The following is a 12,319-nucleotide window of genomic DNA, read 5'->3' as shown; positions in this document are numbered from 1 at the left end:
GTACATTGTATATGTGTTGTGTAAGTATGTGTACATTTGATTTGTAAATTGTGTTGTGTAAGTATGTTGTTTATTGTAATTGGTATATGTCTCGTCACTGTCATGACTGCTATGTTGCTCGGAACTGCACACAAGAATTTCACCTACTGTTGCACTTGTGTACATGGTAGTGTGACAATAAAGTGATTTGATTTGATTTGATAAATCGGCGTCTGTTCAGGGCATCACCTCTTGACCGTCGACTGTGAGTGATGTCACTTCCCAAGACAAACACGCCCCATAGCATAATCCCACCCTTGACCCTGATTGACAGGTTTCTGTGTAAGGCATCGGAAATGGAAATACTAAGGGAATTAGTATTTCATTTGAGTATTAGAAAATCAGTTATTTTGAATTCTTATAATAAAGGTGGCTTAAATTTCATTGATTTTGATTCTCTTAACAATATCTTAAAAATTAATTGGCTTAAACGTTTCCTTCACAATCAATCTTCTATTTGGAGTATAATCCCAAGATATATTTTTTCTCAAGTAGGAGATATACATTTTCTTTTAATGTGCAATTATTCAATTAGTAAACTTCCTGTCAAACTTTCCAGTTATCATCAGCAGATGCTTATGGCTTGGAAACTTATTTACAAGCATAATTTCTCGCCACACAATTTTTTAATTTGGAACAACTGTAATATTCTTCATAAGAGGAAATCTTTATTTCTTGAAAACTGGTTCAATAATGGGGTGATATTAAACCAGCTATTTGATAGTGAAGGTAATTTATTTAATTATTCCGATTTTGTTTCAGGATACCAATTCCCAGTATCTAGTAAAGAATTTAATATAGTTTTCAAGGCCATCTCTTTGGAAATCTGTATGCTGTTTAGAAACAATAATAGTGCTACAGTGACTTCTGTTTCTCCCCCTAGCCCTGAATCTACTGTGGTTGGTTCTATTTGTTTTTCAATACATAAATCCAATTATAAAATTAGGTCATTATTTTTGGACCCTGTTACTTCAATTCCTTCCTCCATTTCTTATTGAAATAACCTTTTTGATGATATTAAATGGTCATATGTTTGGTCACTTCCTCAGAAATTCTTTCTAACTAATAAAGTTAAAGAAATATCCTATAAAATTATTCATAGATTTTATCCAGTTAAATACTTTTTAAAGAAATTTAGAAATGATATTGATACTTCCTGCTCTTTTGTGAAGCCTCCTCTGAAACTGTTGATCATTTGTTTTGGGAATGTCTTTTTACTCGGTCTTTCTGGAACAATATTGATGCTCTGATTGTCCAAAAGGTTTTATGTAACTTTTCTTTATCATATAGACACATTCTTTTTGGATTTTATGTTAAAGACAAGAATCTAATTAATGCATGTTTTTGTATAAACCTTCTTTTATATATTGGAAAGTTTCATATCCATAAATGTAAATATATGAAAAGTAAACCCCACTTTAGCTTTTTCAAAGAAGAATTGAAGATGTATTTAAATACAATTTCAACTTCTGTTAACAAGAAAGCAATGAAAACATCCAGAATTAGTGCCATGTTTAATATTCTCTCTTAATGTTTTTTTCTTTTGTGCCCTCTTCTTCGTTTTTTTTCTTTCTTCTCTTACTCTCTTTTCTTTTTAGACTATTGTTGAATATATTTAAATTTCTTTCACATTTCCTCTCTTAATGTATTCTGAACCATAATTTCTCTTTTGTTTTGAAAGATTGTTTATATTTCTTGTATGTATCGTCTTGTTCTGTTTGTTAATATTGCAATTAAAAAAAAAAAAAAAATAGTGTTCCATTTGAGTTTTGGCTGGCTACATACGCCACGCTGAGAAAGTGAAAAAGCAGACATGGTAATTGAAATTGCTATTTAAATATGACAGGGCCAAAACTCGTAAGATATGGGAAACACAGTTGCAAACGGACTTTGCTTTTCCATTTGAAATCTGGCAGTCACTGTGCGTTCACTTAAACGAAAATGCAAACGGTAATGCGCGATTTGCAATTGCGTTTGGATTATGTCACATTTTATGCGTCCACAAATTGAAAACGCAATTGCAAATACAATTTGCAATTCCTTTTGAATAATGTCTGGAATATCATTCCATAAATAAGTTTTAGACTTTTTTTAAATACTTGGATGAATCTTTTAGTCTTTCAAAGTCTTTCAAAACTGCATGAATGTTGCAATGCCTTGAAATTATTCGTAATGATGCATTTGATTAATGAACTACACTATTAAACTACTAATAATATTTTAACCTAGCCTATGTTTAAGATTTACACATTTTAATTTAATAACAAAATTTAAATTGCACTATTTAATATTTACAAAAAATGTATTAATAAAAATTTAATTAATAACACAAAATGAATTAATAAAAAAATATTTAGTTTTTTTAAATATTACACTATTTGATTTGTCAGCCTTTTTTTATAAAACTGAAATGCGTAAATCTGAAAAATAGGTTACAATTTTTTTTTGTGTGTGTATATTCTTAATTGAGAGTTTAATTATATTATTAAGTATATCTACATGTTAAATATGTATTTCAGTTACTTAAATTGAAAGTTCACAAAATTATATCTCTCTCATAATTTTCTCACCCTCATGCCATCCCAGATGTGGATGACTTTCTTTTTTCTGCAGAACAGTGGCGGAGCTAGGGGGTGGCCGTGGCCACCATGGAACGAAGCCTGGCCACCCCATTGACCACCCCACTCACAATTGCTGTTTTAGTCATTTTTGTGGTCATTTTTTGGCATGATTTAGTTCTTTAGAGGTGAAATTATCTCTGTACAAATGTACAAACTTAACATGTGTGCACACCAAGGTCGCCGCACATCTCCGTCCTGGGTGTCATTGTATCCACTCAACCACTCCACTATTTAAGTACTTCTTTTGTTTTTGGTGCTTTCTTCATGCATATTGCCCCCTGCTGGGCAGGGAGAATTTATGGGAAAAACTTATGTAAATATTGATGTTTCTCACCCACACCTATCATATCAAATTAGACGAGATCGATTTAACCATTGGAATCTTATGGATTACTTTTATGCTGACTTTATTTGCATTTTGGAGCTTAAAATGTTTCAATTGTATTGTATGGGCATACAGAGCTGATATATTCTTTTAAAAATCTTTGTTTATATTCTGCAGAAGAGATAAAGTCATACACATCTGTGATGGCATGAGGAGGAGTAAATTATGAGAGAATTTAAATTTTAGGGTGAACTGTTCCTTTAACACGAGCAGTTCGTGAACTACTTGATCTTGTTCTCTGAAGTTGATTATGTGAGTCTGAAAGTTTTACTTTCACTTCGTAAAACAATATACCGGAAGCAGAGAGCAGCGTAATGAGACACAGTGTGTGTTTCTGATCACTTTTAACGATGGATTTTCGATAGAAGATAAAACTCTTATTGTTCTAGTCAACAAACAAATAGGGTAGGTTATGTTTTATCTGATTAATAGTATCGTGTCCTAACAAAAGAAAAGTTCTGCCATGTTCAACTTTTATTTACTACATCGCCAAATACATAGTTTCGCTTATAAACAATTCATTTCTGTATTTGTTGTGCCTAGTGTATCTAATCTAATCATCTCTTAATTGAAAATTTTACTTTTGAACGTAGAAAATTATTGACATTCCGTTCTGTACAATGTTCTCTACTTCCGCAATTAAGTTGTGTTCTCAGCGGGTTTATTTTTTATATTTATCTTTTTTATTAACTATTTTCTTCTAAGGAAAATTCATTTTAACCAGAGAGGAAGCATGGCTACAGCATCGAGCCTGAATCTTATGAAATCTGCAGATCTGATCAAGAAAGAGCCGCTGGATTATGGAGGTTTCGGGGAAGTTTATCTGTGCTATCACAAAACACTGGGCCATGTGGTCCTGAAGACGGTATACACCGGCCCCCCTCGCAATGGGTCAGTATGAGGGGTTAGTTCATGAGTATAGACCTTATTCACGGATTCTTAATGGGAATGACAACGAGGCAGTGAGTGATAGATGTGCAGTCTCCTCAATGGGCTGTACTGCAGTTTAAATGTTTTTGGATCGTTCCGTGGACGAAACATTGATAAAATATCTGATCATGAACATCCAATATACAAAGAACATGAATTGTGGGACATCAGATGTTATGTTGGAGCTTTTTACAGCTTTATACCGTTCGTGCTATTGAAGAGATGTTAAGTTTTCCCTCACAGACTCGTCATTCCCATTTAAAATCAAAGATGGCGCTAGCGTGAAAAATGTCTCAACTGTTTTGTTATTTATTCTATTTCTGATAATGTATTATGGAAACTCATTGACTTTAAGAAGTAGGCTTACCATTTCTATATGATTGTTGCAGTGAACCCCCCCTCCCCATCTGTCAGATCCCTCATGAAAATCTCTGTCCCTACCATGCCAAACACCTTATGCCTCCTACACACTACACGACTTTCAAAGACATCGGATCATGGTACCGTTCATATTACACAACTGTCCATCTTGTCATGGAAGTCGTAGCATTTTCAAATTACACGACAAATTTGCAACACACTTCACTATTGATGAATATCCAACGACTCTGCCTGGACTCCAAATGACATTTCACAACAGAGTACACGCGAGAAGTGATACGAGATATGAAAACAAATCCATGATCATATGTTATGCATTTCTGAATATGATGTGTATGTTTTTAATCATATATTTTATTGGTTACAATATGAAAAAGTACCTCCTACTGAAAAAGCAACCTATTTGCTACAGACTGACCAAGAGAATTGGCAGTTTCTCTCCAGCTCTTCTCTTTCTCCACCCGGTTGTGCTACAGTTCAGATGAAACATAAAACAGACACTGGTGCTCCTGCCAATGTTCCACTAATTTTCCTCCATTTCTTTGGTCGATTGAGAGTTTGATACCGCAGCCATGCTAGTTGATGTTCTGTTGCAGGTACATCAGGACTCCTTCCACTGAAACTTACCATGACCCGTTTCTTGCTCTCTCATTGACTGTAGGTCAACGCTGCAGTTGTATTCAGTCAAAACACATTTCACATTGCACGATTTGGAATCGCAGACATGTCCAGATATTTAACATTCTAGATATCTCGCTGACATCGGCGATGCGTCGGTGCTACTCACAAATCGTATCTTTGATAGTTCATACATTGCAATCGTCGCTCATGGGAGCGAGCTCCGATTTGCCTACGATTTCTGGCTTTTGTCGGCAATCTCCACAAAACTGTCGGTGAGCGAAAATCAAGCTTAAAATCGTGTAGTATAAACTCGGCATTAGCAGACAGTCCCACCTGTGGTAGAATATAAACGGGATGGTGCAAAATATTTAATTAATGGTTTTCTTTTAAAAATAGTCCATACTAGAGGTGCACCAATACCATTTTTAGAGGCTGTACCGATACCGAAAGTACCGATACTTTCATTGTGGTACAGATAATTGTATTTTAGTTAAAGGCTATACAGTCAAGCAGGGTTTATGATTTGAGGGTAGCATATTTAATATTTTCAAGAACTCTTCTGTTGACTAAATGGGTAAAGTTTGTTGAGAGAATGATGATGGCTTGACAAAGCCTTGTCTCAATTTTCAACTAGTTTTAAAAGGTTGAAGTTTGACGGTCAGACTGGGGTGCGTTTCCCAAATGCGTCATTAACCAACTACAGTTGCAAGTTCCAAAGTTCCCAACACCGTTGTTCCAATGAACATTCGTTGTTAGTTTGCTGTGTGGACATCATTTGACTTCGCTGAGGCTTCTATATCTTTTATTCCATATATATATATATATATATATATATATATATATATATATATATATATATATATATATATATATATATATATATATATATATATATATATTTCATTCTGTCAAGACTTTGACCATGTTTACATACATTTAAGAAAATTAGGTTTTGCAGAAAGCAGCATCCTGAAAAATCACGTAAACGCGAATGCAGCCGTTTAAGCAATTCATGGCTGTTAAAGGAGCAATAACATTGACATTAAGCATTTAAAATGGGTACTGCAGTCCAAATTCAAAATATTGGTGAGAGTTGTCTCCCTCGCCCCCTCCTCCCCAGACTCGAAGCTCACACTGGTTGAGGTCCGTGTCTAGGACTCGCAACAGGAACGAGCAAACTGACAATGGCAAGCGATGAGCCTTACAATGTAAGTTGATCAGCTAATGTATTCGTTTGCAAAGTTTTTATTGTTTGCAAATTATAAACTAGCTCATGTGGATTTTTTATAACTTTGTCAATGTTAGCTAGATGTATTGCTGGCTTCCATGGCTGCAGTGCACTGTGTTTGCCAACTAACTTGTTTCAAATCTGGCAACCCGGGGTGTCTAAATACTATTGGGAAATGTGCAGTGGGCGGGATCACACAGGCCAAAACACAAACAGAAATTCCAGCCCGGAACATTTCAAAGTTGAATATACTGGCTGAAGCATTGTTTTCGGAGAAGCCAGTATTTCAACTTAGCATGTTTCGTAAACCTCTGATAACATTTTATGATAATTTAATGCATTAGTACAGTAAATATATTACATAAGCGCTTTATCACACATGGAGCAATGCCTTTATGTGTTTATGTTAACCCATAAGTGTTGTTTATATGTTTTTGAGTGCGCATGTGCTCAAGTGTGTCTGGGAAACCTAGAAGTCTGATGTAGATGGAAAATACCCCACTAATACAGCACAATGTACCTGTCGCTTTACACAGCGGACAATGCTTTCATGTCTTCGGGAGATCTGGTGCATTAAACAGCTTTCTGGTGTTTGTGTAAATGAGCTATTATGATTTGATATCACAGAAATTATTACTCCACACCCTGCGCAACTTCATTAACAACAGCTCTATATTGTTGAACCACCGTAGTTCGAATGATGAATGTGCAACATAGTTATTAGGGTTTTAGGAAACAGTCATGACTAGCTAGTTCATTTCTCCAATGATGCATCGTACTATGGTGGTTAAGCAGTGAGTTACGTCACTGTTTGGGAAACACACCCAGTCTGCCACATAGATAGAGAGAGAGAGATAGCAAGAGCAACTTTAAGCAGATGAAAGTAATTTTGTGGGTTTGTTTGCATTTGAATTTTTTAAAGAGGAGTTTGAATTAACAAGCATACATGAGAGTTTTGGATTTATGAGTAAAATAAGATCTGTGGTAAACATTACTTCATGATATGTCAAATTTATTTCATCCCCATTATAAAATTTCCCTTCTTTGTGTATTTCTATTGTATTTTATGCCGGTTTTTCAGCCTTACCAAAGTTTAAGTCTATTTCCTTTGTCTGCTGAGTCTGTGAATTGTAATATAAAAATAATTAATGATAAACTTTAATGATCATATTAAATGGGGGCCTGGGTAGCTCAGCACGTAAAGACACTGACTACCACACCTGGAGTCACAAATCCAAATCCACCCGGAATGAGGCAAGTCACTATGTCACCATGAGGACCTAGAGCACATTGGGAATTTGGCATGCCAAATTGGGGAGAACCACCCTCCATTTAATAATTTCTTTGGAAGTAAATTTAAAGTAGAGCGATGGTTACAGGTGAAACTAATTAATTGTTTCTATATTACAGCAGCAATAATGAAATATATTTCTTCACAAATATAAATTAAATCTACTTGACTTCGGTCCAACAGGTGGTTTTAATGCAGTGGAACTGAAAGCCTGATTACATTAATGATTTTTTGTATATTAAAATAAATACAGCATTTTGCATTTTCAAAATAAAGAATGATAATAACTTTATTGCAGGTACTTAATAACATTGGCCCTAAAATTAAATTGACACACTTAATGTATGAAGTTGATTGCAATTTTTGTCCAAATATATATAAGAGCACTGTAAATAAACAACAACTGTGTCATCATTTTTAGATGTGTAATGCATAGTACATCAAGCTTGACGATGTTGACTGTATTATTATTATTATTATTGTCATTTATTTATTTTTTTTACCTCTTATTCAGGCGACAGAAGCAATCTCTCCTGGAAGAGGGCAGTCTGATGAACCGGTTAAACCATCACCGAGTAGTCAAGCTGCTGGGGATTATTCTGGACGATGGAGAATATTCTTTAGTCATGGAGCTCATTCCTAAAGGCAATCTACTCAACCTCGTGGAGACGGTAATACTTTTACACCAAAATTATGTTTAGAATAGGGATGTTTTTTCCATTCACCGCCATTGTTTTCCCCAGCTGATGGTCATAAATAATAAGAAAACTCATGTGACTGGAACAGATCAATTAATTAAGGATTAATTGCATTATGTTACTTTTTCTTTAATTATCACACTAATAAACACAGCCCTAGTTAAGAATAAATGCTATTTGCATGACACTCAACATTTACATTTAAACAGATTTTAAAGGGGTCATGATATGAGGAATAGCATTTTCCTTGATCTATTTACATGCAAGAGGTCATTGTAAAAACATACTGTAAGTTTCAGAACTCAAAACTACCTCCACACTGGAAAAGAGTATTTGTTGAAACCAAGCTGCCAAAACAACTTGTTCTCTATTTCCTCCATATTGTGAATTCACACCATTACCCTTCTAATAGGGGAGCCTACAAGCTTAGCCTAAAATAGGATAACACAACACTCACATAGACATTCTATGGTACACAGGCAAGGAGACAAGAGGCCATTATTTTTGAATGAATGTCAATTTAGGAGATGCCACAGTGTGCTGAATATGCTGCTTTTGTGTGGAAACAGCTCATCACTTAATTAATTAATCTCTCACCTCTCCCAAAATCTCAATGTTTTCTTTTTTCACTGTCAAATAAACGAGTGATATCCAGTGCTGAAGCATTTTACCAATTAGAAATGAGCATAAATAATTCTGATTCATAGTAAATGGCAAGCATCGTCCAATCACTGTCAACCATGTTCAAATAAATACATGATACATTATAAATTCTGAATCTATGCACTGATTACCATTGTTCCATATCTGAAAAATGTGGTCGGATATTAGGAGTGAATGCTCATAGTTGCAAAGAAAAGCTTTAGGATGCTCCCTTGCTCCCTTTCTTCCTATTTAGTAATTTACATAATGACTTTAGTTAATGACAGTGTGCTGTCTGTCTGTCTCAGAACAGTTCAAAATGCACCTTATTTTCATCCTAACACCATATAAAGCCTCTGAAAGTAAAACATTTTTCGTAATGTGAAAATGCAGAGTAAATAAAGGATTTCTAATGAAAAGCTAGTGCTCTGTCCACTATAGTGGTCATTGTGTTTAACAGCCAGCCGTTTCACGATATATCGCTTTAAGATAAAAAAAATGGCATATTGGATGAATCTAGAGGATCTAATCTTTTGACTCAAACAGGTTTCAATGTAAAAATGTAATGAGGTTTTAATAGATGTAGTTTTGTTGCCGTTTTTCCCAAAGACAAACTCTGCTGTGATCAGCGCCATGTTGTTATTCACATGACTCAGTGCATCAAAAGTTTAACCCTTTACCGACAGCACAGAGTCTTATGAACTGACATCGGTCGGTTTAAAGGAATTTATATTATACATTGCGAATAGCAAAGCCAAAACACAATGTAGGGTCACGCAAGTTTAAAGGAGATGCAATGCACCTTATTTTCGCACCAAAAACGAGCGTTTCTGACAGAGGGTCAAAATTAAGTTTGAACATTATCATGTTTAACAAATATATGACTGTTTTTTTAGCAGAAATTATAAGTGAACCTCAAGGAACATATTAAAACAATAAAATAGGCATGTCATGATCCCTTTAACAGATAATGCTTAAACATTACTGTGCATAAGATTTAGGCACTTGCAAAATGTTGCATAGTGAGGATGTCTTAAAAAAATAATGACATAAATAGTTTTCATTTATCACTTAATGTCATACAAAGTCAAGTAAATATGAAAAGCTAAATCAATATTCGATGTGACCACCTTTGCCTTTAAAACAGCACCAATTCTCCTAGATACACCTGGACACAGTTTGCCTTGGTTGTTGGCAGATAGGATGTTCCAAGCTTCTTGGAGAATTCACCACAGTTATTTTACTTATTTAGGCTGTATTAATTGCTTCTGTCTTTTCATGTAATCCCAGACTGACACGATGTTCAGTGGGGGGCTCTGTGGAGGCCATGACATCTGTTGCAGGGCTCCCTGTTCTTCTATTCTAATCTTTTCTATTTGCAAAAGTAATGTTTGGAGGTCTAAACAAATTCCAATCATATTTTACTGTCCATATTTCTTAGGTGACCGTTCCAGTGTCGGTTAAAGGAAGAATCATTTTGGAGATCTTGGAGGGAATGGTTTATCTCACAGACAACCAAGTTATTCACAAAGATCTGAAACCTGAGAACATCCTGGTGGACAAGCATTTCCATATAAAAGTATCAAAGTTATTGTCTTAAAAGTCACCCTTGTTAACAAGATGTGTAACACTGTATCAATCAGAACATATTTGATGTGGAGTAGGATTTAGATCAGCAGTTTTTAGCATTTAGATTTTTAATTATTTATACATGTACAGTATATAATCCTGCAAACTAAGCTGCAACGCCATCGAACAGAGACATCAGTAGATCTATTGTCTTTTTTCATGTGAAATCTGATCTGGATTTTGTTTGTTTTGAGTCAGATCGCTGACCTCGGCCTGGCCACATCTGAGACGTGGAGCAAACTGACGAAGGAGGAGTCTCGCCGACAGAGTCGTCTGGGGAAGAAGACCTGTATTCGTGCTGCCGGCACACTGTGCTACATGGCACCAGAGCATCTCAATAGCATCCACACACGCTCCACTGAGAAATCTGACATCTTCAGCTTCGCCATTGTAGTTTGGGTCATCCTCACAGGTCTCGAGCCATATGAACGTGAGTGATAATCTTAGTTTTTCTTTGTATTCTCAGCGATACTGGGCTGTTTCAGGCATAGTTCATTATTGCTACACGGTTCTTTGTTTTTCTCAAAGAAAACGCACACTGGTGGCAAAAAGTTTGGAATAATGTACAGACAAATTGCATACAAAAGGCCCTTGCACACCAAAAGTGAAACGAATACTCACTGTTAACAAAATCACACCAGTAATAGCAAACAGTCTGCCGACACGGTTGAAAGTTCATGACTGTGTGATATCATTAAAATACATTTCATTTATGACATGAAACACAGATTTACATTTAACTTGGGTTAAGTGTTTTTTGTTGATTTTTGTAAAGCGAAATTTAATAATTGAAGAAAAGTGCAAACTGCAAAAGCAAAGTGGCTTGTGTTATTTAAATATTTTACTAGAACTCATTGTTGGTTTGAAGAGAAAGCAGTGTTTGCATTTCCCGGTGTGCTTTGATTCATTTTAAGGATTTTGTTTGCACAAAATATGCACAGTTGGTATTTTTATCACTTTATTATTATTACTTTTTTTAACCCATGAGGTCCACTTTATTTATAAATTTTATTTATTTATTTATTTATTTATTTATTTTGATATATTTTTTGCTGCTGTGTCTTTAAATGTGCACTAAGTCATTTATTTCCTCATTTAAAAAGTTTTACTTCTAAAGAAATGAATGGTAATTTTGAAACATATGCATAAATCATGACCACTCATATGAGGTGAAGAGTTCAGTCATATCAGTATCCTTATAAAAGCTATTTTATTCTACATGGAAAGGGTGTTCTCATGGGGGCAGCCATGTTTGTATCACATGACCAGCTGAATACTATTTACTTAATAACATTTATGGATCAAATTTATACTGGCTTACTGTGCATAATGAATGTCTACAATGGCATTGGTAACTGAATACTAGCACCCACACCACTAGGTGTCACTGTAAGACATACTTTGACATACTTAAAAAAAAAATTAATGCTTGCACTTTTAAAATTTCTGTGTAAATGCCCTCTTTGTATCATGAATGAGTAAAACTGCTTTGCTGCATTCACCCTCAGGCTGCTGGTTTGCTGTGGTGTTCAATATAGTTTTTTACTCCCCCCATCTTTCAATAACCTCTGTGGAAAAACCTGAAAAACATTGTGACCTATTCACAAAACAGTCCATGCTGAAATGTACTGCTCAAACTATTAACATCAGACTTAAGGGATCAGGGATCTTGCTAGAAATAAACTTCAGCCACTAATTTCTAGTGTTAGGATCCTTCAGAAGGAAATGCAGAGTTGTAGGTGCAACACACAGCCAGGAACACCCCCCCAACACTGCACATTTTGTATATCTCCCTTTTCTGACACACCCAATTCAGGTCTTTTAGTCTCCTCTAACCAGCTGATGTGTTGAATC

General features: G+C 35.1%; 1 protein-coding gene across 2 annotated transcripts in view; it reads left to right on the top strand.

The window, feature by feature from the left end:
* The first annotated feature begins 3,334 nt into the window (after positions 1-3,334).
* Positions 3,335-12,319, top strand: part of ripk1l (receptor (TNFRSF)-interacting serine-threonine kinase 1, like) — a 41,003-nt gene continuing 32,018 nt past the window's right edge. For both annotated transcript variants that reach the window (XM_052127895.1, XM_052127893.1), the window contains exons 1-5: positions 3,335-3,450; positions 3,751-3,936; positions 8,011-8,167; positions 10,278-10,415; positions 10,664-10,895. In XM_052127895.1, coding sequence (XP_051983855.1) covers positions 3,779-3,936; positions 8,011-8,167; positions 10,278-10,415; positions 10,664-10,895 — 685 coding nt within the window. In that variant the 5' untranslated portion in view covers positions 3,335-3,450; positions 3,751-3,778. The remainder of the gene's footprint in view (positions 3,451-3,750; positions 3,937-8,010; positions 8,168-10,277; positions 10,416-10,663; positions 10,896-12,319) is intronic.

Source organism: Xyrauchen texanus, chromosome 6 (genome assembly GCF_025860055.1).
Source record: "Xyrauchen texanus isolate HMW12.3.18 chromosome 6, RBS_HiC_50CHRs, whole genome shotgun sequence".
Classification (NCBI taxonomy): domain Eukaryota; kingdom Metazoa; phylum Chordata; class Actinopteri; order Cypriniformes; family Catostomidae; genus Xyrauchen; species Xyrauchen texanus.
This window is presented reverse-complemented; position numbering and strand designations above follow the sequence as displayed.